The sequence below is a fragment of the Panthera tigris genome, chromosome B2, assembly GCF_018350195.1.
Source record: "Panthera tigris isolate Pti1 chromosome B2, P.tigris_Pti1_mat1.1, whole genome shotgun sequence".
NCBI classification, from domain to species: domain Eukaryota; kingdom Metazoa; phylum Chordata; class Mammalia; order Carnivora; family Felidae; genus Panthera; species Panthera tigris.
Genome location: NC_056664.1, coordinates 95234596 through 95257934, shown reverse-complemented (window position 1 = coordinate 95257934; position 23339 = coordinate 95234596). Strand labels below are relative to the sequence as shown.

Sequence of the window (23339 nt, the reverse complement as noted above, 5' to 3'; positions counted from 1 at the left end):
TTGTAACTTTTGGGTAAATACCTGGTAGTGCAATTGCTGGGTTGCAGGGTAGTTCTATTTTTAACTTTTTGAGGACCCTCCATACTGTTTTCCAGAGTGGCTGTACCAGTTTGCATTTCCACCAACAGTGTAAGTGTATTCTCCTTTTTCTGCATTCTTGCCAACACTTGTTGTTTCCTGTGTTGTTAATTTTACCTATTCTGACAGATGTGAGGTGATCTCTTATTGTAGTTTTGATTTGTATTTCCCTGATGATGTGATGTTGAGCATCTTTTCATGTGTCTGTTGGCCATCTGGATGTCTTCTTTGAAAAAATGTCTGTTCATGTCTTCTGTACATTTTTTAAGTAGGTTATTTGTATTTTGGGTATTGAGTTTGATGAGTTCGTTATAGTTTTTGGATACTAACCCTTTATCAGTTACGTCATTTGCAAATATCTTTTCTCATTCCAAAGGTTGCCTCTTAGTCTTGTTGTTTCCTTCACTGTACAGAAGCTTTTTATTTTGATGAATGAAGTCCCAAAAGTTTATTTTTGCTTTTGTTTCCCTTACCTCAGGAGATGTATCTATTAAGAATTTGCTATGGCTGACATCAGAGAGGTTGCTGCCTGTGTTCTCTAGGATTTTGATGGTTTCTTGTTTCACGTTTAGGTCTTTCATTCATTTTGATAATGAGTTTTTAAAAAATGGTTATTTATTTATTTTTGAGAGAGAGAGTGCACAAGCAGGGGAGGGGCAGAGAGAGAGGGAGACACAGAATCCGAAGCAAGGCTCCAGGCTCTGAGCTGTCAGTGCAGAGCCCAACGCGGGGCTCGAACTCAAGAACCATGAATTCATGAGTCAAGCTGAAGTTGGACGCTTAACCTTAGACTGAGCCACCCGGGTGCCCCTTTCATTCATTTTGAATTTATTTTCATGTGTGGTGTAAGAAAGTGGTCCAGTTTCATCCTTCTGCATGTCACTACCCAGTTTTCTCCGCACCATTTGGTGAAGAGACAGTCTTTTTTTCCCATTGTATATTCTTTCCTGCTTCTAAAAGATTAGTTGACCCTATAGTTGTGGGTCCGTTTCTGGGTTTTCTATTCTGTTCCACTGATCTGTGAGTCTGTTTTGGTGCCAATGCTGTACCGTCTTGATCACTATTGCTTTGTAATACAAGTTGAAGTCTGGAATCATGATGCCTCTGGCTTTTATTTTCTTTTTCAAGATTGCTTTGGCTATTCTGGGTCTTTTGTGGTTCCATTTAAATTTTAGGATTGTTCTAGCTCTGTGAAAAATGTGGTGGTATTTTGATAGGGATTGCATTAAATGTGTAGATTGCTTTGGGTAGTATAGACATTTTAACAGTGTTCTTCCATTCCATGAGCTTGGGATGCTTTTCCATTTCTTTGTGTCTTCAATTTCTTTCACAAGTGTTCTATAGTTTTCACAGTACAGATCTTTTACCTCTGGTTAGATTTATTCCTAGGTGTCTTGTGGTTTTTGATGCAGTTGCAAATGGGATCGATTCCTTGATTTCTCTTTCTGCTGCTTCATTATTGGTGTATAGAAAAGCCACAGATTTCTGTACGTTGACTTTATATACTGCGACTTCACTGAATTCGTGTATCAGTTCTAGCAATTTTTTGGTGGAGTCTTTCAGGTTTTTACATAGAGTGTCATGTTGTCTGCAAATAGTGAAAGTTTGATTTCTTCCTTAATGGTTTGGATGCCTTTTATTTCTTTTTGTTTTCTGATTGCTGAGGCTAAGACTTCAAGGACTGTGTTAAATAACAATTGTGAGAGTGGACATCCCTGTCTAGTTCCTGACCGTAGAGGAAAAGCTCTCAGTTTTTCTCCATTGAGGATGATATTAGCTGTGGGTTTTTCATATATGGCCTTTATGATGTTGAGATATGTTCCCTATATCTCTACTTTGTTGAGGATTTTTATTAAGAATGGTTGCTGTCCTTTGTCAGATGCTTTTTCTGCATCTAAGGAGAAGATCGTGTGGTTCTTACCCTTTCTTTTATTAATGTGGTGTATCACGATTGATTTGTGAATATCGAACCACCCTTGCAGCCCAGGAATAAATCCCATTCGATTATGGTGAGTGATTCTTTTAATGTACTGTTGGATTCGATTTGTTGAGAACAGACCACCATTTAAAAACTGATGGGATTTGATAATACTAATTTCCCTGTTTCATTCTTGCCCTCTTTCCATTTTTCAGTTTTTAGTTGGAATAAAACCTTTAGTAGCCTTTCCTCATCTTAAGATCCTTCCTGTAGTTTATCTGGTCCCTTCCTTATTCAGTACTCTGCTGTCTCAACCCTCTCTATTCCTGTCATATTCAACTTCTTATGGTTCCTCCAGCGTGCCAATCTTTGTCTTCTCATATACACTTTATGGCTTCTTGTATTTCCTCTGTCTGGAATAAGCAGCAGTATCTCCTACTCCTACTCACAGCCAAACATTCACAGCACTCATGTTTGGTTCACTCCTGTTTACCTTCTGGCTGTTGCCTAAACATAGTTTCCTGTCATGGTTTCCCATAAGCCCCTAGATGAGGTTAAATTCCTTTGCTACTTTGTCTTGTAGCACTCTTTCCTTCCTCCTTGCATTCATCACATTAGTAATTTTGTTTTTGCTGACCATCTATCTAGCCTGTTAGTGCTGTGGGAGGAACTCTTGTCTCATTCAGTGCTCTCTCTTCATTGTCTGGTGTGATGCCTCATGCATTGAAATGGAACAGAATTCTAGTATATTTTAATTCTACTTTTGTTCTAGGTAAATAAGCCTCTAATTTTATAATTGAAAATTGTTGGACAAAATAGGATTTGGCACAAATAAATAATATTGCAACTACCTTTTTCAAAAACATAAGTAATCTGTACAGCTATTCCTGTACTCCTTGCAAGCTGTATAGAAAAAAAATGAATCACTTGTGTAATACTCACTGAGTACTTGATAGTGCTACTTGAGGAATAAGAGAATGGATTGATGCCATGTAGCTGACAGTTTCCCTAGAGAGGGATAATCCTTTTCATATTAAAAGAAGTGAACCTCAAAGACATTAATTAAAGTGAAATAAGCCAGACGTAAAAGGACAAATATTTTATGGTTCCACTTAGGCAAGGTACCTAGAATAGTCCAATTCAAAGAAACAAGTTAGGAAAGTGATTCCCAAGGGCCCGGGGAAGAGAAGAATAGGGGAGTTACTGTTTCATTGGTACAGAATTTGAGTTTGGGCTGATGAAAAATTCTTAAGATGGAGAGTGGTGATGGTTGCACAACAGTGTGAATGTATTTAATGCCAATGAACTATACACTGAAAAATGGCTAAAATGGCAAATTTTATGCAGGATATATTTTACCACAATTAAAATAAAAGTAAACCAATGAAATACACCTAAGAAAATCAGTGAATGGTACAGTCTGGATATAGAAGACAGGATTATGTTATTTTACTGTGGTTTTTTTTTTCTTCATTTTTTTAAATGTTTATTTTTGAAAAAGAGAGAGAGAGAGACACACACAGAGTACGAGTACAGGAGGGGGAAAGAGAGAGGGAGACAGAGAACCTGAAGCAGGCTTCAGGTTTTGAGCTGTCAGCACAGAGCCCAACACGGGGCTCGAACCCGTGAACCGTGAGATCACGACCCGGGCCGAAGTTGGACGCTTAACCAACTAGTCACCCAGGCGCCCCTTTATTTTTACTTACTTAAATATTTACCAGATAAGTTATATCTGTACTTACTCTAATATAGCCATTCTCAAATCTTAGTGTCATTTTTTAGTGCTGCTGTAGATATTTATACTAGTTACAGATTACTCCCACAGACCAATTTAGAAAAGAAGATTCCAAGTACATTTCGGTATAGATTCTGTCTTAAGAATGGGAATTCTTTATTAATTATCATTTTGGCTTTTTGTTACTTAACCTTTGGGATCTGTGTTTCATTCAGCAAATATATATAGTGTGCCTATTGTATAAAGCAGGCACTATTTTGGGCATTTGGAATGTAGCAGTGGACAGAACAAAAATCCCTGTATTATTGGAGCTTACATTCTAATACTCCTCATTCCTTATGTAAAGAAGTTTTCATTTCATAAAAATCATTTGTGAATTTTTCAGTAACTTTGAACCCTAGGCATGTGGTACGACACCCCAAAATCAGGAGATGATATCCGTGCTCATTAGTCCTGATGTGTTTTCTTTTCTTATGATATCCATAGGCTAATATTCTCTACAGAATAGATTATTATTTAATTACAACAGACATTTTAAATTAAAAGTTTCGGATTTACTAGTATAAAGCTTATTAGACTAATAGATTACAGTTGATTCTTACACAGGTTTGAACTGTGTGGGTCCACTTATATGCTGATCTGTTTTACAGTTCAGTGTTGTAAATGTATTTTCTTTTCCTTATGATTTTAATAACATTTTCTTAGCTTTCCTTATTTATTATAAGACTATATAATACATATAACATACAAAATATCTGTTATTGGTAAGGCTTCCAGTCAAGAGACCATTAGTAGTTTAAGTTTTTGAGGAGACAAAAGTTATACATGGATTTTGAACCATGTGGGGGTTGACACCCCTAACTCCCACGTTGTTCAAGGGTCAATTCTGTACTTATTTATTTAAAAAAATGGCTAATTTATTATGCTATTTTAATTTCTTAGAGATGCCCACATTACATTTGTATTTGATTCTGTGATTTCTGATTTTAATGAATCTTTTCTTTGCCATTTCTTTAATAGAATATGATTCTGCAAGTTGTTTAAACTGCATATAAAATAGACTTGATAATTTCCTGTAAAACAACTAGTGTTTTTTCTTACATACTGTATTCATTTCCTTTTTCTTTTCTTCCCTAATCCACATTCCAGTTGTTTCTTTATAAAAGAGGAACTTAACATTTTGTTGAATCCACATTGCTATCCAAAAGCTTAGTTCTAGTATCAACAAGTACCTTCCGTTCCGTCCTGGAGCATGCCAGCTACCTCCTACCCCCTGTACCCTGTTGTCCCTAGGACCACTGTCATATTCTCTTACCCAGTTGGGGCTTGTTATCTTCTGTGATTATATATTAGTTCCCTTAACCAGAGTATTTCTCTTTGTATGTATTCCCCAGCCCAGTAGTTCTACTTGATTTACTAACCAAAAGACAACTTTTTCACTTAATTAATTAATTAATTAATTAATTAATTTGTTTTCTTGAGAGAGAGTGTGTACATGTGCTCACAAGCAGGGGAGAGGCAGAGGAAGAGGAAGAGAGAGAATCTTAAGCAGGCTCCACATCTCCTGAGGTTGAGATCATGACCTTAGCCAAAATCGAGAGTCAGATGCTTAACTGACTGAGCCACCTGGGCACCCCCAAAAGACATAACTGAATAAACAGCATGAAAAATGCTGCAGAATTAGCCTGTCAAAAGCAGCTGAAAGAGAATAACAATACAATTTTACCAGCAAAAGACAGAAGCTTAGAAAGTAAGAAATGGGTAGAGTATCTACTACAAAGGAGGGAAAAACATAAATTTTTGCCACTTTACTCCTTTAATAAATTTTTTTTTTTTAACATTTATTCCTTTTTTGAGAGACAGAGTGTGAGTGGGGGAAGGACAGAGAGAGAGGGAGACACAAAATCCAAAGCAGGCTCCAGGCTCCAAGCTGTCAGCATAGAGTAGGATGCAGGGCTCAAACTCACAAACCATGAGATCATGACCTGAGCTGAAGTTGGATGCTTAATGACTGAGCCACCCAGGCGCCCCAGCCACTTTCCTCCTTTTATCCACTTGTGTGTTCTTCTTTATAAAAATTCTAACCAATTTTCTTACATACTCTCATGTTTTCTTTCTGAGTATCTTTGGTGGGGGAAAAACAATCATGGCCATTATAACTATGCTGGTTGAAGGTTTACCTAGCCCAATATTCCCTCCCAGACTTTTCTTTCTCCAAAGTCCAAGTAGCCCCAGGCTCTGTGAAGACAGGATTGAAGGAGTTGATGGACAGTGGCAGGATCACCAGTCTACCAGCATTACATCTTAAGCTTGTGTCTTATTGCACTTCAAAGCTTTAGGGGTGCCTGGGTGGCTCAGTTGGTTAAGCATTGGACTTTGGCTCAGGTCATGATCCCATGGGTTCCTGGGTTCGTGCCCTGCATCGTGCTCTGTGCTGACAGCTCAGAACTTGGAGCCTGCTTCAGATTCTGTCTCCCCCTCTCTCTCTGCCCCTCCCCTGATTGCATGCTCTCTCTCTCTCTTTCTCTCTCTCTCTCTCTCTCTCTCTCTCTCTCTCTGTCTCTCAAAAATAAACATTAAAAAAAATTAAAGATTTAAATGTGTAGCTCAATAATCATCTTTAACTTATTTTTCTCCTTCAGTTTTTTGATTAGTAGTAACCAAAATCTGTCTGACTGATTTCCAGACCTTTCTCACTTTTCCATTCCTTCATGCCCATCTCCTCATGTGATGTTTCCTTAACAGATTTCCAGTCTATAATCTTACCTTCTTTAAGTCTTTTATGTACAAACTGCTAGAATATTCCTCAAATACTGTTTCTCATTGTGCCATCCTTTTATTCATGCTATCATAGTGGGCCCCTCTTGTTCATTAAATGACCTTCTATTTGACCTTTAAAGGCCTGTCTGTTGCTGCAACGAAGTATTTTTGTAAGTACTTCTTATGAATTTTTTTTTTTTTGCCTTTATTTTAGCCTCATATAGAAGAGGACAGATTATATCTTTGTCTTGGTGTTCTTCATTGCGAGTAACCTAATACACAGTAGATTGTCAAAACATGATGGACAAATTGAGAAGTCCTGATTGATAAGTCAAGATATACATTAGGACTGAGTTGATTATCTTCTCAGAACAGTTTAATTAACTCAGGTGAATCATATTAATTTTTAAGTTAAATTTAATAGAAGTAAGAAGCATCCTAAATAGCATGACATCTGATTACATTGTATTTTTATTTGGAGAAAAGTATTACAGAAAGATTGTATGTAGATTGATTTGTGTTGTTTATTCTAGGTACTTATACTATAAGCTGTACTTTAAGTAATGACAAGAAATTTTAAAAGTTATTAACCGTTAGCCTATAAAGGGTTTGCTATAAAAAGCAGTTGACTTTGTGTGGAATATTCAAAATAATGCAAAGAACGTGGCTGTTTTTCCTTAAGATTCAAAAACCTATTTAGTATATACATTTAAAAAAAAATAGTAAATAAATACGGTTTTACAAATTTTCATTTCAGTTGCTTTTGCCAAGAGTAAGTTATTTGACGTTGGTAACTGACAAAGTGAAAAAGCACTTTCAGAAGGTTATGAGACAAGAAGACATTAGTGAGATATGGTTTGAATATGAAGGCACACCACTGAAATGGTGAGTGAATTTTTCTGCATTTTTAAGCATTGAGTATATGCTAGCTTTAAGAAGGTATAGTGCCCTCTAGCAATTTTAAAAAAGTTATATAAAGAAATAAATCACTAGCCTAGCTCATATAATACAGTGCATTTTATTCAAATATTTTACTGAAAATATTTCTTCCTTCTGTTGGATGCATGGGAGACTGGACACATTTGTATATATTTTCAACAGTAGATTTTTCTATAGCATAATAGTAGTGTATTTGGTTATGCGGTTGTTGGTTTTTTTTTTTTTTCCTTTCTTCAGATACATTTAAGACTCCCCTAAGAATGTCACTCTGTGACAGTATTCAATTTTGGTTCTATTTCCAAAGTTTTTATAATAGATCTTTATATGCACATGATTACCTAAAATGGCATCTTTCCAACCGATTGCCACATTTAGTTGATCACTGTGCCAATATGCACATTTTATCTAGCCTTGGTTTAGTATTTAAAATATATTGATTTTCTTTTTATGTGAAAAATAATTTTGATATTATATCATTCTGAAGAAACATATTGAAAATCCTAAATCTGGGCTTATCCATGTACAGATGATGTATTTTGTGCTTCCTCTGTTACTGTAGGGAGTTTTGTAAATTGTGCTTCCAAAAATATTTAATGAAACTGGAGAAATTATAGAGAGAGGCATATAAAAAAAAAGGTTCAAGGTATGCTGGGATATAGGTGTTGAAATGCTGCCATATGAATGTAGTTGAATGAAAAGATAATAGACTGAGTCAAGACTCGAAGGAAATATGAAACGTATAAATAGGTTAAAAGTAGACTTGGATTCTGAATCTCAGAGTATTAAAATGAAGAGTTTAAAAAGAGTCTTATAAAAGAGGAAGCTAGTAGATGTTTAATAAGTGCAGTTGACTTAAATACAAGCATTACTTAGAAATAAGGAGTGAACTTTTGGAACTTACCTTGTGTTGATGAATTCCCACGAGTGAATAGATTTCTCATGATGGTTTAGAAACCTACAAGGTGACTTTGTATTGGGTTATGGGTCACGTCTCCAACTTTTTGAGGCAATTCTGGGAAAGGATGACACAGTTCTTTATAGCATTCATTTTTTAGTAAAAACCGTACTGATGAGCTTCATAGTCATATATCAGACTCATTATGACTCTTGACTAGTTCTAGATCTCAGACAGCACAGATAAGTCCATGTTTTCTGTTTCTTTTTATTTCTCAGAATTGGAGGTTTTGGAATGGGAAGGTGGCTTAAAAGAAGTGTAAGAGGAGCAAGGATCAGGAGAGTAGAGGGAAAGGAAGGAGGGGGAAAGATTGTGGCTGAGTAGCAATAGGATATATCTATATTCTTGGCAGTTCTATCTGTATTATAGTTGGGTATTGAAGTTACATTGCTTTATGTGTATTAGTTGCATACACATTATTGTAAGAATCCATGTGACTGACACTAGGCTTTTCAATTTTATCATTGTAAAGTAGGGCTTCTCAACAACAGCCCTGTTGGCATTTTGACCCAGATAATTTTTTGTTGTGGAAGGGCTATCCTATACATTGTGGGATTTTTAGCAGCAGCCTTGACCTCTGCCTACCAGTGCTAGTAATATTCCCTCAGTCATGATTATAAAAAATGTTGCCAGATGTCCCGGGGTGGAGGGGTACAAAACCACCCCTAAATGAGAAACTCTGAAAATGATGGGAAACCTCAATTTAACTTTTATAAGTAAATGAGTGCTTAGTCATCATCCTTCAGCTGCTTTTTAATCCATCCTGTATGGTGGTGGTTTTTGTATTTGATAGGATTTGTATTCTACACATTTGTATTCTGTATCAGTAAACAATGTTTAGACCCATTTCTCCCTGTTACTATGGAGTAATGATCTTGGCTTAAATATATCATGTCCTTACTTTGTCAGGATTTATCCCTTCTGAAAGTCTTTTATTAAAGAGTAAAATTAAAATTAGTTTTACTTTTAGAGAGCTTATATGAAAGTAACTGTGGTCACATATCTTCATTGTAGGTTTTGGGGTGATAACTTTTTATTATGCGTGATGTCACTCTCATAGTTATATGTCTTGTTGTAAGCTCATTGTGTTTAATGGCTTTTGTTAAAACTCTGCCTTTAGTGAAGTAGTCCCCCTTTATCCTGCGGTTTTGCTTCCGTAGTTTCACTTACCCTCAGTCAGCCGTGGTCTGGAAGCAGGTGATCTCCTCTGACGTATTGTCGGAAGGTGGTCAGTAGTAGCCTTACGCTGTGCCATAATGCATATGTCATTCACCTCACTTCATCTCATCACGTAGGCATTTTATCATCTCACATCATCACAAGAAGAGTGGTGAGTACATTGAAGATATTTTGATGGACCACTTCATGTAACTTTTATTATAACTTATTGTAATTGTTCTATTATGTTATTGTTGTTAGTCCCTTACTGTGCCTAATTTATAAATGAAACTTTATCATAGGTACATATAGGAAAAAATGTAAAATGTGTTGAGTTTGGTACTATCTGTGGTTTCAGGCACCTGCTGGGGCAGTCTCGGAATATATCCCCTACAGATATTGGGGGACTAACTACCATATTGTTAGGTACTCCATGTATTTGAGGAAGCAATAGCTTCCAGAGGTGTGAATGTAACCTAGGACCTCTGGGCTAAGTCTTGACCTTTTTCTCTTTTTCCTCCTAACTATTGCAGTTTTCTTCCACATTAAAGGAGTTATCTTCCCTGTGTTAAAGGAGTCATAGGCTATCAATGTCTGGCATTTAAGCAGTGGGCTTCATATAGGATAATCATGTAGGGAAGCAGCTACCACTGAAGTTTTGTAGGACTTGGACTTTTGAGACCATGCAAGTGTCTTAAAGAGTAGAAGAACATGTATTTGAGTAGGATGATAACATCTTTCTTATACCTGATTCTTTGGAGTTTTAAATAAAGTCAAGTGAGAAAAAAATCAAACACAAGATAATTCATAAAAGAAGGAAGAAAGAGCATAAATTGATACTCTTTCTTACTCTAGAAGTCCTATTCATATTTATTGTTATGATTGTTTAAATATCTGCACGAGATACTTCAGTATGGGCTTTGTACCTTAAGTAGCAGTACGTAAGAGGTGCTAAGTAAATGTTCACTGCATGAATGAATCTAAATTAAATTAGTCTCTTCTTTTTATTGAGAAAATGAGGCTCCAATCAATAAAATAACGTGCTCAAATGAGTGAGTAGAATCAGATTTTGAGTTCTCAGTTCAGGGCTCTTTCTACCACACCTGCTGATATTCTGTTTGCTAGTTTTTTTTTTTTTTTTTTAATTCTGTATGTTCTCTCTGCATTGCTTATGTTAATTGTCCGTCTTAGAATAGAAAGATATTTAAGAGCAGTGGTATACACATAATGAATACTTAGGATATTGTTGATTTATAGAGAGAATCCGAGGGGTCTTTATTTGATTAGTGTTTTATCCTCTACAGTCCTTTGTTTTAAAAATTACATGGCAGGTGGAAAGTGCTGATCTAACTCAAATGTAAGGATCTTTTTTTTTTTTTTTTTTTTTTTTAAAGAGTGATTTGAGTTGATTAGTCAGCAGAGGGTGCTCTAACATTGCATTTTAAAAGGTGAAGTTTCTTTTTACCATAAATCAAGTGTCCAAAGTTTGTATTTGTTGCTTTTGTATTAGACTTATTTTAAGAGAACAGTTTCTGGTTCTTCAAAAGGATACTTTGTTTGTATACCCTAATATTGGTTAGATCTTAGGCCTTCAGTATAAGTTTTAGAAAAAGTTTTCCTTTCTTATTATCTTAGGTAAACTGACTTATTTTCAGGACTGATTGTTGAAAGAAGTTGAAACTACCTTTTGAATAAAAAAAAAAGCGGCACTGATTTTGATCTTAAACATAAACGGAATGACCCAGAATTTAATACTATATCTGTGTGGTTTCAGAAGTAAATTTTAACAAAATGACATCTTAATCATAAACACTGTGCAGGCTTTTCTCTCTTATGGATAGTCATTTTTCTAAGGTTTTGAACTTCTAAAATTTTATACATTATTTTGTAAACTTGAATTTTGAAATGTGGCTTACTTTAGCATTTTAGACATTTAGTATCCCCTTGGTTATTTTTGTAATTTTTCATGCATAAGAATAGGTTTAGAAAGCTGTGAAACACAGTGCTAGTCTACAGTTGTTTGTTCCATAGATGAAGCAGGGCAAAATTTATTGTAATCATTAAATTACTTTGGTGTACATTTGAGTTGTGCCCTTTTTTATTCAATGAAATGTAATCCTGTTTCTAGTGAATCACTGTAACAGACTTATGAATAGGCTGCATTTATTTCAGTGACATGGAGTAGGATGACAGTTCTCTAGTATATGGGGAAGCTTTCTTTTGCTGCTGATGTTAGAAGACTGCTTTATTATCCCACTGCAGATGTTTAGACTACTGTGAGCACCCTTGGCTGACTTAGGAACATATCCGTTATTGCTATACATGTGGCCAGTATGTGTGTATGTATTTTAGCAGTAATGAAAGGGTGAAGAAGAAACAGCTTATGCAAAGAATAATGAAAATATTACTCATTTTGAGAAATTGAATTTAGAAAAGACTAGATCAGTTTAAGGAAGAGAAAGAAAATGAATAAAATGTGAAAAATAGACCTCACAGTAACTTCTGGCATAGTCAGTTGTTATGGGGCGGTAGATGGAACCTTTACTGTTGGCTCTCTTCTGGGATATATTCCAGGTTCATATCCTCACCGCTTCCTTTTCTGTTAAATTTAGGTTAGATTGGCAGGAGTAGCAACATAACAGATAAATGGCTACATTATGATTTACTTATAGTTATGGCTTATGTGGTTTCTGTGTTGTGGGTTAGCAGCCTCCTGACAAAACTATGTAGAATATCTATTTAGAGGAGTTGTACAAATTAGTGCTTTTGAAACCCTTGATGTAAATCAGATTATAGTGTAAGAGAAATTCAGTACCTTTAATTTTTGCCAGTTCTGTTTTTGGTTATAGATTTTCTTGCATATTAGTAAACTCATCAGAAATAAGCAGTCTTGGAACCAGTTAATTCAGATAGTATATTTGTTTGGAGTTGGTATCCTTGCATCAAAATCATTCTGACATAAACACCTGCTTTGAGCCGTATATAAGCTGTAGATATTGACCGGACAGTATAAGGAAGTAAATAGTTTTTTTGGTGCAGTTTTATTTTTAAGGAGTGTTACAGGGTAGTTATTAGCTATACATTTAGAATGCTTTTATATTAATACTTTACATACATTTATATTTAAATATAAGTGTTAGGAACCATAATATTTAAATTTCATCCTAATATTTATCAGGATAAAGAGTCTTCATTTACCATCTGAGGAAGTGAACTTAGATACACAGACAGACATATGTTTAAGTCATTTTATAAATAACTTAGAGACGAATAAAGGAATAGTGAATGACAACTTTATTAGAGATTTTAAGAAGTATTTAAATACAGCAAATTCAGATTTTCACTCTGTATTTTCCTGGTTTTGAAGGTACAGATACCTGAAATGGGCAGTGTCTTCTGAATGCAACTAACTACTCATTTGTTGTCATGTAAATAGACCTCTAAGAGGTTCTGGCTTATTGGTACTTTACAGCAATGCTTAAAGAAGTTTTTAAAACCTTTGACAGATCATGATTTTGTTGTAAAACTTGTGTTTACATTAGTAAATACCAATTCGAATGATCAATACTTTTTCATTTCTACGTCATATGATTCCTTCCTGTCATCTTTGGTACAAATCTGCCTTTAGCACTTACCTGCTTCCTATCAGGTAAATTGCAGTGCACAAATAGCATACAAGATGTAAAAATACTATCACACATCTTTTTAGCAAAATGATCCAGATTCTTGTCATAAAATATTGTATAATGGAATTATTGATGTTGAACGACTAAGTGGATAAGAATGCCATCTCTTTAGAAATATATTGTTCAAAAACAGATGAACATAGGGGAAGGGAAGGAAAAATAAAATAATATAAAAACAGAGAAGGAGGCAAACCAGAAGAGACTCTAAAATACAAAGAGCAAACTGAGGGTTGCTGGAGGGGAGGTAGGTGGAGGGATGGGCTAAATGAGTGATGGGTATTAAGGGGGCACTTGTTGGGATGAGTGTTATATGTAAGTTGCTGAATCACTAAATTCTCCTAAAACCAACACTACACCATATGTTAACTAACTTGAATTTTAAAAATATGTATCTATCTATATAAGTATATACATACATATATATATAACCAAAAAAAAATACATTGTTCATTAATTAGTTTTGAATTCTGTAAAATTCGCCTAGAATATCATCTAATGACTCATAATCTGAGATTTCACGTAAATGATCAGTTTTACGGTCTAAAGTCTAAAGTACTGCTGTCTTTTTGTAAAAATCATCTGATTTATCGGATAATTGCATAACATCTTCCCTTGTCAGTGTTTCCTCTCTTTCCCACTATGCATGGAAAACAAGACATTTTTTTGCTTTCAGCTGTGTTAATGATACCTAAAAGCAGATGGGGTCTGGATCCTTACTTTATGCTTTCTTGAAATATGATATTCTAGGTGAAACAGTGAGAAAATGGAAGGATGCATTATTGTATCATCCTTCTAGGCATGCCATTATTCTTCCAAATTGCTACTATTTTAGTCTTTTTTATCTTTAAAGCATAGATGGGAATAATTGATGAATAATGAAATAATTCCTAAAATGATGAAATAGGATTCCTAGAATAGAACTAACAGAGGTCTCTTTTGTAAAAATACAAGGCATTATATAGAGCTCATATAATTTAAGAAGTTCAGAGAGGGGGCGCCTGGGTGGCTCAGTCAGTTAAGCGGCCGACTTCAGCTCAGGTCACGATCTCGCGGTCTGTGAGTTCGAGCCCCGTGTCAGGCTCTGGGCTGATGGCTCAGAGCCTGGAGCCTGCTTCCGATTCTGTGTCTCCCTCTCTCTCTGCCCCTCCTCCGTTCATGCTCTGTCTCTCTCTGTCTCAAAAATAAATAAAAAAGTTAAAAAAAAAAAAAAAAAGTTCAGAGAGAAGGATGAGAATTGGATAGAATCTATAACTTTTCTATAAAGCAGCATTTTTATTTTGTTTTTTTAATTATTATTTTTATTTTAGTTTTTGGCAGGCTAGGGCTTTTTTTTTCCTTTTTTTCTTTTTTCCCCTTCCATGGCTTCTGAAATGTTTCTGAAGGAAACGTTCTATTATTTAGGTAATCCAGAATTTCCTTCAGTACTCATATTTGGTTATGAAAGATTTGTGTTAGATGCTAACTTTCAAATAGAGACGTTCGAGGGTGTTATTAAGAGATATAACACATATGTGACTAAAACTACCTACTGTTTTATTTTACTAGCAGGGCATTCTAAATTATTTCTAAATAAATACATGATCTCTAGTAATTGATGACTTTTTCACAATTATGTTGTGTAGATGTAAGCAAACATAACTAGTATTAGTTAATATTTGAATCTTGGTTAGGCAATGTATTGGGTCACCATTTTGAGAGGAATTAGATATATTTCCAAATTTTTCAGCTTTTAAATCTAGGCATAACTCACTGACATTCAAAGGACAGAACCATATAGGATACCAGCTAGTCGTGTTTTTGCTTTTTTGGGGAGTATTATTTAATTCTATTTCATTATTTAAGCCACTTTAGATTCTTTGAAAGGATGATTTTAAAAATAAGGTTTGTTGAAATCTGCAAGGTTTGTATTATTAACCTTGTATTTATTGCTAAATAATTTGCTTCACTGTGAATAAAGTTATATTAGGAAATGTTCTCTTATTTAGAAGTCCAGAATGTATTTTTTCTTATTAAAAAATTTTTTTTTAATGTTTATTTTTGAGAGAGAGAAAGAGACAGAACGTGAGCCGGGCAGAGTGAGAGGGAGACACAGAATCAGAAGCAGGCTCCAGGCTCTAAGCTGTCAGCACAGAGCCTGATGGCGGGGCTCAAACTCATGAGCCTTAGAGCTGAGAGATCATGACCTGAACTGAAGTCAGCCGCTTAACCGACTGAGACACCCAGGTGCCCCATAGAATTTATTTTAAAAAGGGGAACCTGGGTAGCTCAATCGGTTGAGCGTCTGACTTCGGCTGAGGTCATGATCTCACAGTTCGTGGGTTTGAGCCCTGCGTTGAGCTCTGTGCTGACAGCTCAGAGCCTGGAGCCTGTTTCAGATTCTCTCTCTCTCTCTCTCTCTCTCTCTCTCTCTCTCTCTCTCTCTCTCTGTGTGTGTGTGTGTGTGTGTGTGTGTGTGTGTGTGTGTCTCTCTGCCCCTCCCGTGCTCACGCTCTGTTTCTGTCTCAAAAATAAACAAACAAACAAAAAAAACCACTTTAGTTTGAGGGTGCAGAAAAATATTCAGTGACTTTGGAAAATGTTGACATGATGTTATATGAAAAAAGCAGGGTATAGTATTACATAAAGGATAAGCTTAATCTATATTTAGATATGTATGCATAAATAGAAGGCTGGAAATTTATATGCTGTAGTAATAACCAAAAATGGATGATTGTATGCTTTCTTAGGTGCTCTTCTTCTTAAAATTTTCTAAAATTTTAAGTTGTTTTAAAAATAAAAAAAAATTTAAAAAGCTTTAAAAAACTGGTTGTCCAATATGAACACTGGGATTGATAATCAGGTATTGCAGTACTGTGATATAATAGTGGTCATGACTGATAAACGATGTTTTAGCACAATCCCATTATGTATATTGAGGCTTCATTGGGGAATGAAATGGTTAGAAGAAGGACTAGTACCTGGCAACAATACCATATTAGCTTAGGCAAGTAACTGTGTAAAATGTTGTCTTCCTGTGATTTGTGGTTAAAGCCCCCTGATATTTGATGTTACAATATGTGCTGAAGTTTATTTTGTAGTTGTAGTTATAACTTTAAAATACTCTTTCTTAAAACGTACTCTTTTGTTTTTAGGCATTATCCAATTGGTTTGTTATTTGATCTTCTTGCATCAAGTTCAGCTCTTCCTTGGAACATCACAGTGCATTTTAAGGTATAGTTGAAGTAGCATTTCCCATTTATCCCACTTGTGGTATTTAGTAAGTAGACTTATGAGTAGAATTTTTGTTTTAAGCGAAGTTGTTTATTGCCTCTCCCATGATACTTTTTAATGCCTAAGCTGCCACTAGTGTTCATCCATATAGGTTTCGATTTATTCCTAACTCTTGGCAGATCCATTTAAACATTGTATGTATAAATGCCTATTTGTTGGAACTGAATGTACTACATTTAAAATCTGAAATATTTTGGAATATTTATATTCATTAAAAAAAATCTCAAATAGGAAGGACAAAGTCCTGAGTTTAGATGTAGGCATAGGAGTAGGGAGGGGTACAGCTTAACACTGTTGAGTAACTCTAAGGCTATTTTGATTGAATTGTGAGAAGGGTTAGGAGACAGAAGTCCAAAGACAAGATCTGAGTGTGTTTTGAGAAATTTTAATTCCTGTACTTTTTAAGACCAGTCCAGATTTATTTTAACTTAATTTCGTCCCAGTATTTTATAACATGGTCAGTCTTTCCCCTTAACCACCTTGATTTTTCAGCCCCTGCTCCCCAAGCAATTCACGAATACTATCGAAGGATTGAAAAACCTCTATTAGTTGATCACTAGGCAGTGATTCTCAGAGGGTTATGGATTGTGGGAGGGAGGTATGTTAAAAGATTGAAAAGTCGTTTTAAGTGTCTAATTTGCTTTCCTGTAAGCGGCACTCATTCAGAGTCACTGCCTAAAGGCTGCTCACCCATTCTTCCTAAGATGCTTTCCTTTCCATTTTACTAAAAGTGAGTGTGTGGGTCATTGGCGTTTATTTCCTTGTCATTTGCACTAATGTGCTTTGCACAGTACCATGTTACCACAGGTTTTATTACCACAGGACCATACAGAGTGAGGATATGGTTCTGATACATGTGACTTTCAGTTACTATGGTACCATGCAAATCAAAGGCTGCCTGTATATATAATATTTTAAGTTTAGGATGGTCTGAAGATAAAACTACTCCAAGAATAATGAGGGTAAAGGTTCCATATTGCCTAACACGTTAGTCTTTCCCATTACGTTGAAAAATAATTCCCATAATTAGATTATTTGCATGGGTGAGAAGGATGCACTTTAAGACTTTGAAATCTAGGTTAAAATATATCACAGCTACACTTTTATTTATTTATTCAGCAAATACCAGAAACCTGCTGTGTGCCAGCCAAGCACTATTCTACAAACTTGAGGTACATGAGTGAATGACCCAGAGACGCTCAAAACACTCACACACTGTATGGTGCCCAGCTGGCACTACATACCAAGCCCTCTGTAATTACCCATTGAATGAATCAGTGGATTGTAATAATGATAGGAAAAGCTTCAAATTGTTATGATTGTTTTAGTGTAATGGTTCTCAAAGCAGTCTGTGGACCCATAGGGGTACCCGAAGCTCTTTGAAAAGATCCATGAGGGTAAATCTATTTCTGTAATAATAATAAGATGTTAGTTTCCCTTTCCTCTGTGTTTCCATTTGTACTCACCTGCAAAAGAGATGGTGGGTAAAACTGTTGGTGCCATAGCACAAAGCCGGGCAGTGCACGCACCACACTGTGCAAGTGGTTATTGTATTCCTCACTGCCACAGTCGTTCACTTAAGACTATTCTGGATGAAGCAGTACAGGTTATTGATTATTATTAACTACATGCCTTTTCAATCTGCTTTGTGATGAAATGGAGAGTGTATATAAAGCACTTCTGCTGTATGTCAAAAATGATGGCTGTCTTAAGGAAAAGCACTTGTGCCCTTGTTTGAGGGCAGGCCAAACAAGTCACTTTGTTCGTGAAACACCATTTTTTTATTTGAAAGAGTGACTGACAGAGCGTGGTTATTCATATTTGGGCATTTGTAAGACAGTTTTTTAAAATAAATGAAGTGAATCTCTCATTGCAAGGACAGCAACTGACAATATTTGTTGCCAGTGATAACGTGAACTTTTAAGTGAAAATTGGAATTTTGGAAAACATATCTGCTACCATGAGCTCGACAGCTTTATTATTCTTAAAACAATTTTCTGATGAGATTGGTGGTCATTTTAACATCTGCTTTTTAAGAAATCTTATGTAAGAAATGTGTCAGCATTTGGAGATCGACATTAATTCAGTAAACAAATAATTCCCAAATGGTCAATGCATGATGTTACAAAATAATGATTGTGAAAAAGATCTGTTCAAAGTACAAGGTCAGAATCAGGGATTTTAATGTCACAGATCAAAATGTTTATTGATATGTTTTCAGATTCCATATTAATGTTATAATCTGAAACTAATAAGATAATTTATCTGTTTTCTACTAAGCCACACATTAAAAATATTTGTAAAACCATAAAACAGTGCCAGTATTCTCCCTAAGTTTTTATTGTTGTTGTTCTGGAAAATAGTTATTTTTCACAAAAAAAATGATTTTTGTGTTACATCTAATGGTATATTCTTGGTATTTTTTTTATTATTTATTTATTTATTTATTTATTTATTTATTTTAACGTTTATTTATTTTTGAGACAGAGAGACAGAGCATGAACGGGGGAGGGGCAGAGAGAGAGGGAGACACAGAATTTGGCCATCAGCCCAGAGCCCGACGCGGGGCTCGAACTCACGGACCGCGAGATCGTGACCTGAGCTGAAGTCGGACGCTTAACCGACTGAGCCACCCAGGCGCCCCTCTTGGTATTTTTAAATGAATTGCTTTTTGAGGTCTTTAGTAGGTCACACATTTTCTTCCCAGATGGGAAATTTATTAGAGAAATACAAAAAAAAGCGGAATCTTAGAGCTAATAAGGAAATTATGGAGGATGTTTTAAATTTGCTCAAACTACCAGCGTGTTTCTCATAGCTGCCCTTTGTACACTTTCTGCCCCTGGCCTGTGTTGGAAGAAAATTATTGCCCAGATTTCTTTCTGTAAATTAAATTCCCTTTATTTAGGGTTATAAAACTTAGCTTTCCTCAAAAGTTGTCCCTGAGTGTTTAATTGATGTGTCCATTTCTGTTGCATTACTTTATGGCTTTTGATTGATTACAATAAAATTGAGTAAGCATTACATTTGCAGATAGCAAAGCAGTGCTTTTAGAATGAGGGAGCAGAGTTTTGTTTTGTTTTTAGTTTCTAGATAATAGTTTATCAACAGATTGAATTTATCAAATAATAACTTTGTCAGTTGATATGAATGTATTTTATCTCTTATGATACTGCATCGAGTATGCCAAATGGTATCTGTATTTTAACCATACAGCTTACAATTTATTTCTTTTACAGTTGCTTTCAAAGATATTACTTGATTTTGATTAGGTTTTATGCAATAATAAGCTCTCCAAGAGACTCTGTCTGCATAAACACACACACACACACACACACACACACACACACACACACACACACTGGATCATTTTGTAGTTCAGACTGAATTCTTGGTGGGGGAAATCTTTTAAAAAGCTTTCAGGTATTTTCTTTTTAACTGACTTTGATGCTTGTCATTTGAATAGATATATAATGTTCATAGTAAATGAGTTTTAATGTCTAGAGCAGTGCTCTTCAAACTTGCGCATAGAAATTACCTGTGTGTCTTGTTAAGGTGAGGATTTTGATTCTGATTCTGTAGGTTTGGGCTGAAGGCAGAGGTTCTGCTTTTTTATTTTTTAATTTATTTTTCTTTTTTTTCCATTGGATTTTTAGTTCCAATGGAACTATGCATGAGTTCATCATAACTTCACAGTCAGCATAGATGTTGACACATGAACATATTTTATATCAGCTACCATAATGATTGCCATTCCTACAAGAAAACGTATTTAGTTGACAAACCACCCTCCATGGAGGAAATAGTAAATGATCACCAGCTGTACAATGAGCCTTATGTTTTATTTTCTTATTTACAATAGGAGGTCTAGCAGGACTTAACTCTAGCTAATTGATCCTTGGGCCCTGTTCTTCATGATACATATTATGTAGTAGCATAATTTCATTACATCTTATCAATAGAAGCATTATTTGTCATTATAGGAGGATTTGTTCACTGACTCCCATTATTTTCAGGCTATACATTTAACTCAACCTGAGCAAAAATTTGTTTCACAACTGTATTTGTAGGTGTTAACATAACTTTCTTCCCACTACACTTTCTTGACTTTTCAAGAATGCCACCAGCTCACTTTGATTATCCAGATGCATATACAATATGAAATACTACCTCATCCATAGGTTCATTCATTTCATTAACAGCAGTGATATTAATAATTTTCTTAATTTTAGAGGAATTTGCATATAAACAAATACCAATAGTAGAATTAATAGCTACTTATCTCAAATGACTACATGGATGCCCCCCTCCCCCATATCATACATTTGAAGAATCTTCTTACATAAATGTAAAATAAGAAAGGAAGGAATCAAACCTGCTCAAACTGGTGTCAAGTCAGTATCATAACTCCTATGTCTTTCTAAATGAGTGAGGTATTAGTAAAAATTATATAACTTTGTCAAAGTGAAATTATAGGTTCAAACACTTTATATCTTGTTTTTATTTTAAGTTTATTTTGAGATAAAGTGTGCATGGGGGAGGGGCATAGAGAGAGGAAGAGAGAGAGGGACTCCCAAGCAGGCCCTATGCTATCAATGTGAGCCCTCTGTCAGTGTGAGCCCGATCTGGGGCTTGATCTCTGTGAGATCATGACCTGAGCCGAAATCAAGAGTCAGACACTTAATGGACTGAGCCACCCAGGTGCCCCTCAAACACCTCATATCTTGATGACATATCCATTCTGGCTTGGTTTCTAAGATGCAGCATCACCTATTGTACAACTTTTACACTTCATGATCATACATTATAATTGTTCTCCTGACTAGCTCCTTAGTGATTTACCTTATTTCATTGATGTTAACAGCTAACCTAACTCACATAAGTACAATAGACATGCAAGAAGTAGAAACAGCTTGAACTATTCTACCAGCCATTATCCTAATCTTAGTTGTCCTGCCATCACTATGAATAGATGAAGTTAATAATTCTTGCCTTACTGTAAAGACTGTGGGTCATCAATGATATTGAAGCTATGAATATATACATTTTTATTTATTTTTCTCATGATAAATGTACTCTTGAATCCCCATCCCCTATTTCCCCCATCCCCTTACCCACCTCCCCTCTGGTAACCGTCAGTTTGTTCTCTATAGTTAAATCTGCTTTTTGGTTTCTCTCTCTCCCTCTCTCTCTTTTTACTTGTTTGTTTTGTTTCTTAAATTCCACATGTGAGTGAAATCAAATGATTTGTCTCTTTCTCTGACTGACTTATTTCATTTAGCATTATACTCTAGCTCTATCCATGTTGTTGACAAGGGCAAGATAATCATTCTTTTTTACGGCTGAATAATAATCCCATTGTATATTTGTGTGTGTGTGTGTGTGTGTGTGTGTGTGTGTGCATGTGTATGCATGCATGCACCACTTCTTCTTTATCCTTTCATCTATTGATATGGACACTTGGGCTGCTTCCATAGTATGGCTGTTGAGGTTCTGTATTTTGAACAAATTCACAGGTAATGCAATACTGTTGGTCCAGCAGACCACATGTGGAATAACATGAGTTTGGAGAACAGTGCAGATCTAAAAGTTAATGATATTGTGTAAAGAACCAAAAGGTTGTAAGGATGATTCAGAAAATTAAAATGTTTTTAGAAATTTTTACATTATTTTTGGAATTCTCAGAGAGAAATATTACATAATTGTAAAGCGTTAACTGCTTTAAAACGTAGATCTGGATATTTACTTTGTTTTCTTTCTCTGTTTATCAAAACAAGAATGAAAATGGTAACTTCTTCAGACTTTTCTAATTAGCATCAAGGACATTTTTGATTCCTAAACTTCATTAGGTTATTGAGAAAATTATTTCTCTTCTTCACTTTTTTATTTAAAAAATTTAAATGTGTATTGGAAAAGTTGAGAGTTGTCAGGTGAACATCTACATATTTTTTTACCTGGATTTGCCAGTTGCTAACATTTTGCTACCTTTATTTTTCTTTCTCTATGGTTTTTTTCATCTGAAATTTTCATTATTCCTATAGGCATACTGTTTGCAAAGCTGCATTATAATTAAAAAGTTGCTTACAGTGTGTGAAATTTTTAAAAAGAGAAATTTGTAGTGTGATTCAAAAATATAGTAACATCAGGTGAAGATAGTGGGCTCTTTAAAATGCCCAGTTCTATTGCATATCCTAAGTAAGAGTTTCATGAGTAAACAAAGTCAACAGTAACTTGGTGTTTTTCTTTCTGTCCTGATAACGTGGTACTAAATTGGTATAACTTGGTTCTGATAAGAGCACAAATTTTAATTCTGAATTTTGACCGTGATTATTAGGCGTAATGGTTCAAATTTGCTAGGTAAAAGAGGGTCAGCATTAAGGTAAGTGCTTCTGTGCAAACACTACAGAATAATTGTGACTAGCCAAAATTAGGTTTTTGGATCAAAGTATTCTCTATCTTTCCTACAATGCTTAAAAGGCACTACTATGGGTTTTGACTGTTCTTTAAATAATTTGTATGACTGCCCCACACCCTTTTTCTGACGAACAGATCCTTTCTTGCTAGGCCAAGAGCCCCTGTGTCTCCCTGGGGAAATTTACTATACCTCTGCTTCTTCACTATGTGTTGAAGACATAGGTCTGAGGTAGCTCTCCCTGTTCTTGAGTGCACATCACAGTCAGCTTCTGCTGCAGGTACTTGCCAGCTCTAAATATTGGTGGTTGTTTCGTAGTATCTGTCAGTACTGTATTATATTATTTATTTGTTGCTGTGTAATAGATCACCACAAATGTAGCAGTTTAAAACAACACAAATTTATTATCTCACAGTTTCTGGGGATCTTTC

The 23339-nt window shown here is 35.3% G+C and overlaps 1 protein-coding gene across 1 annotated transcript in view; it reads left to right on the top strand.

Moving 5' to 3' along the window:
• Nucleotides 1-23339, top strand: part of ATG5 (autophagy related 5) — a 128599-nt gene that overhangs the window by 13508 nt on the left and 91752 nt on the right. The window contains exons 3-4 of the mRNA XM_007085492.3: nt 7249-7376; nt 16361-16439. Coding sequence (XP_007085554.1) covers nt 7249-7376; nt 16361-16439 — 207 coding nt within the window. The remainder of the gene's footprint in view (nt 1-7248; nt 7377-16360; nt 16440-23339) is intronic.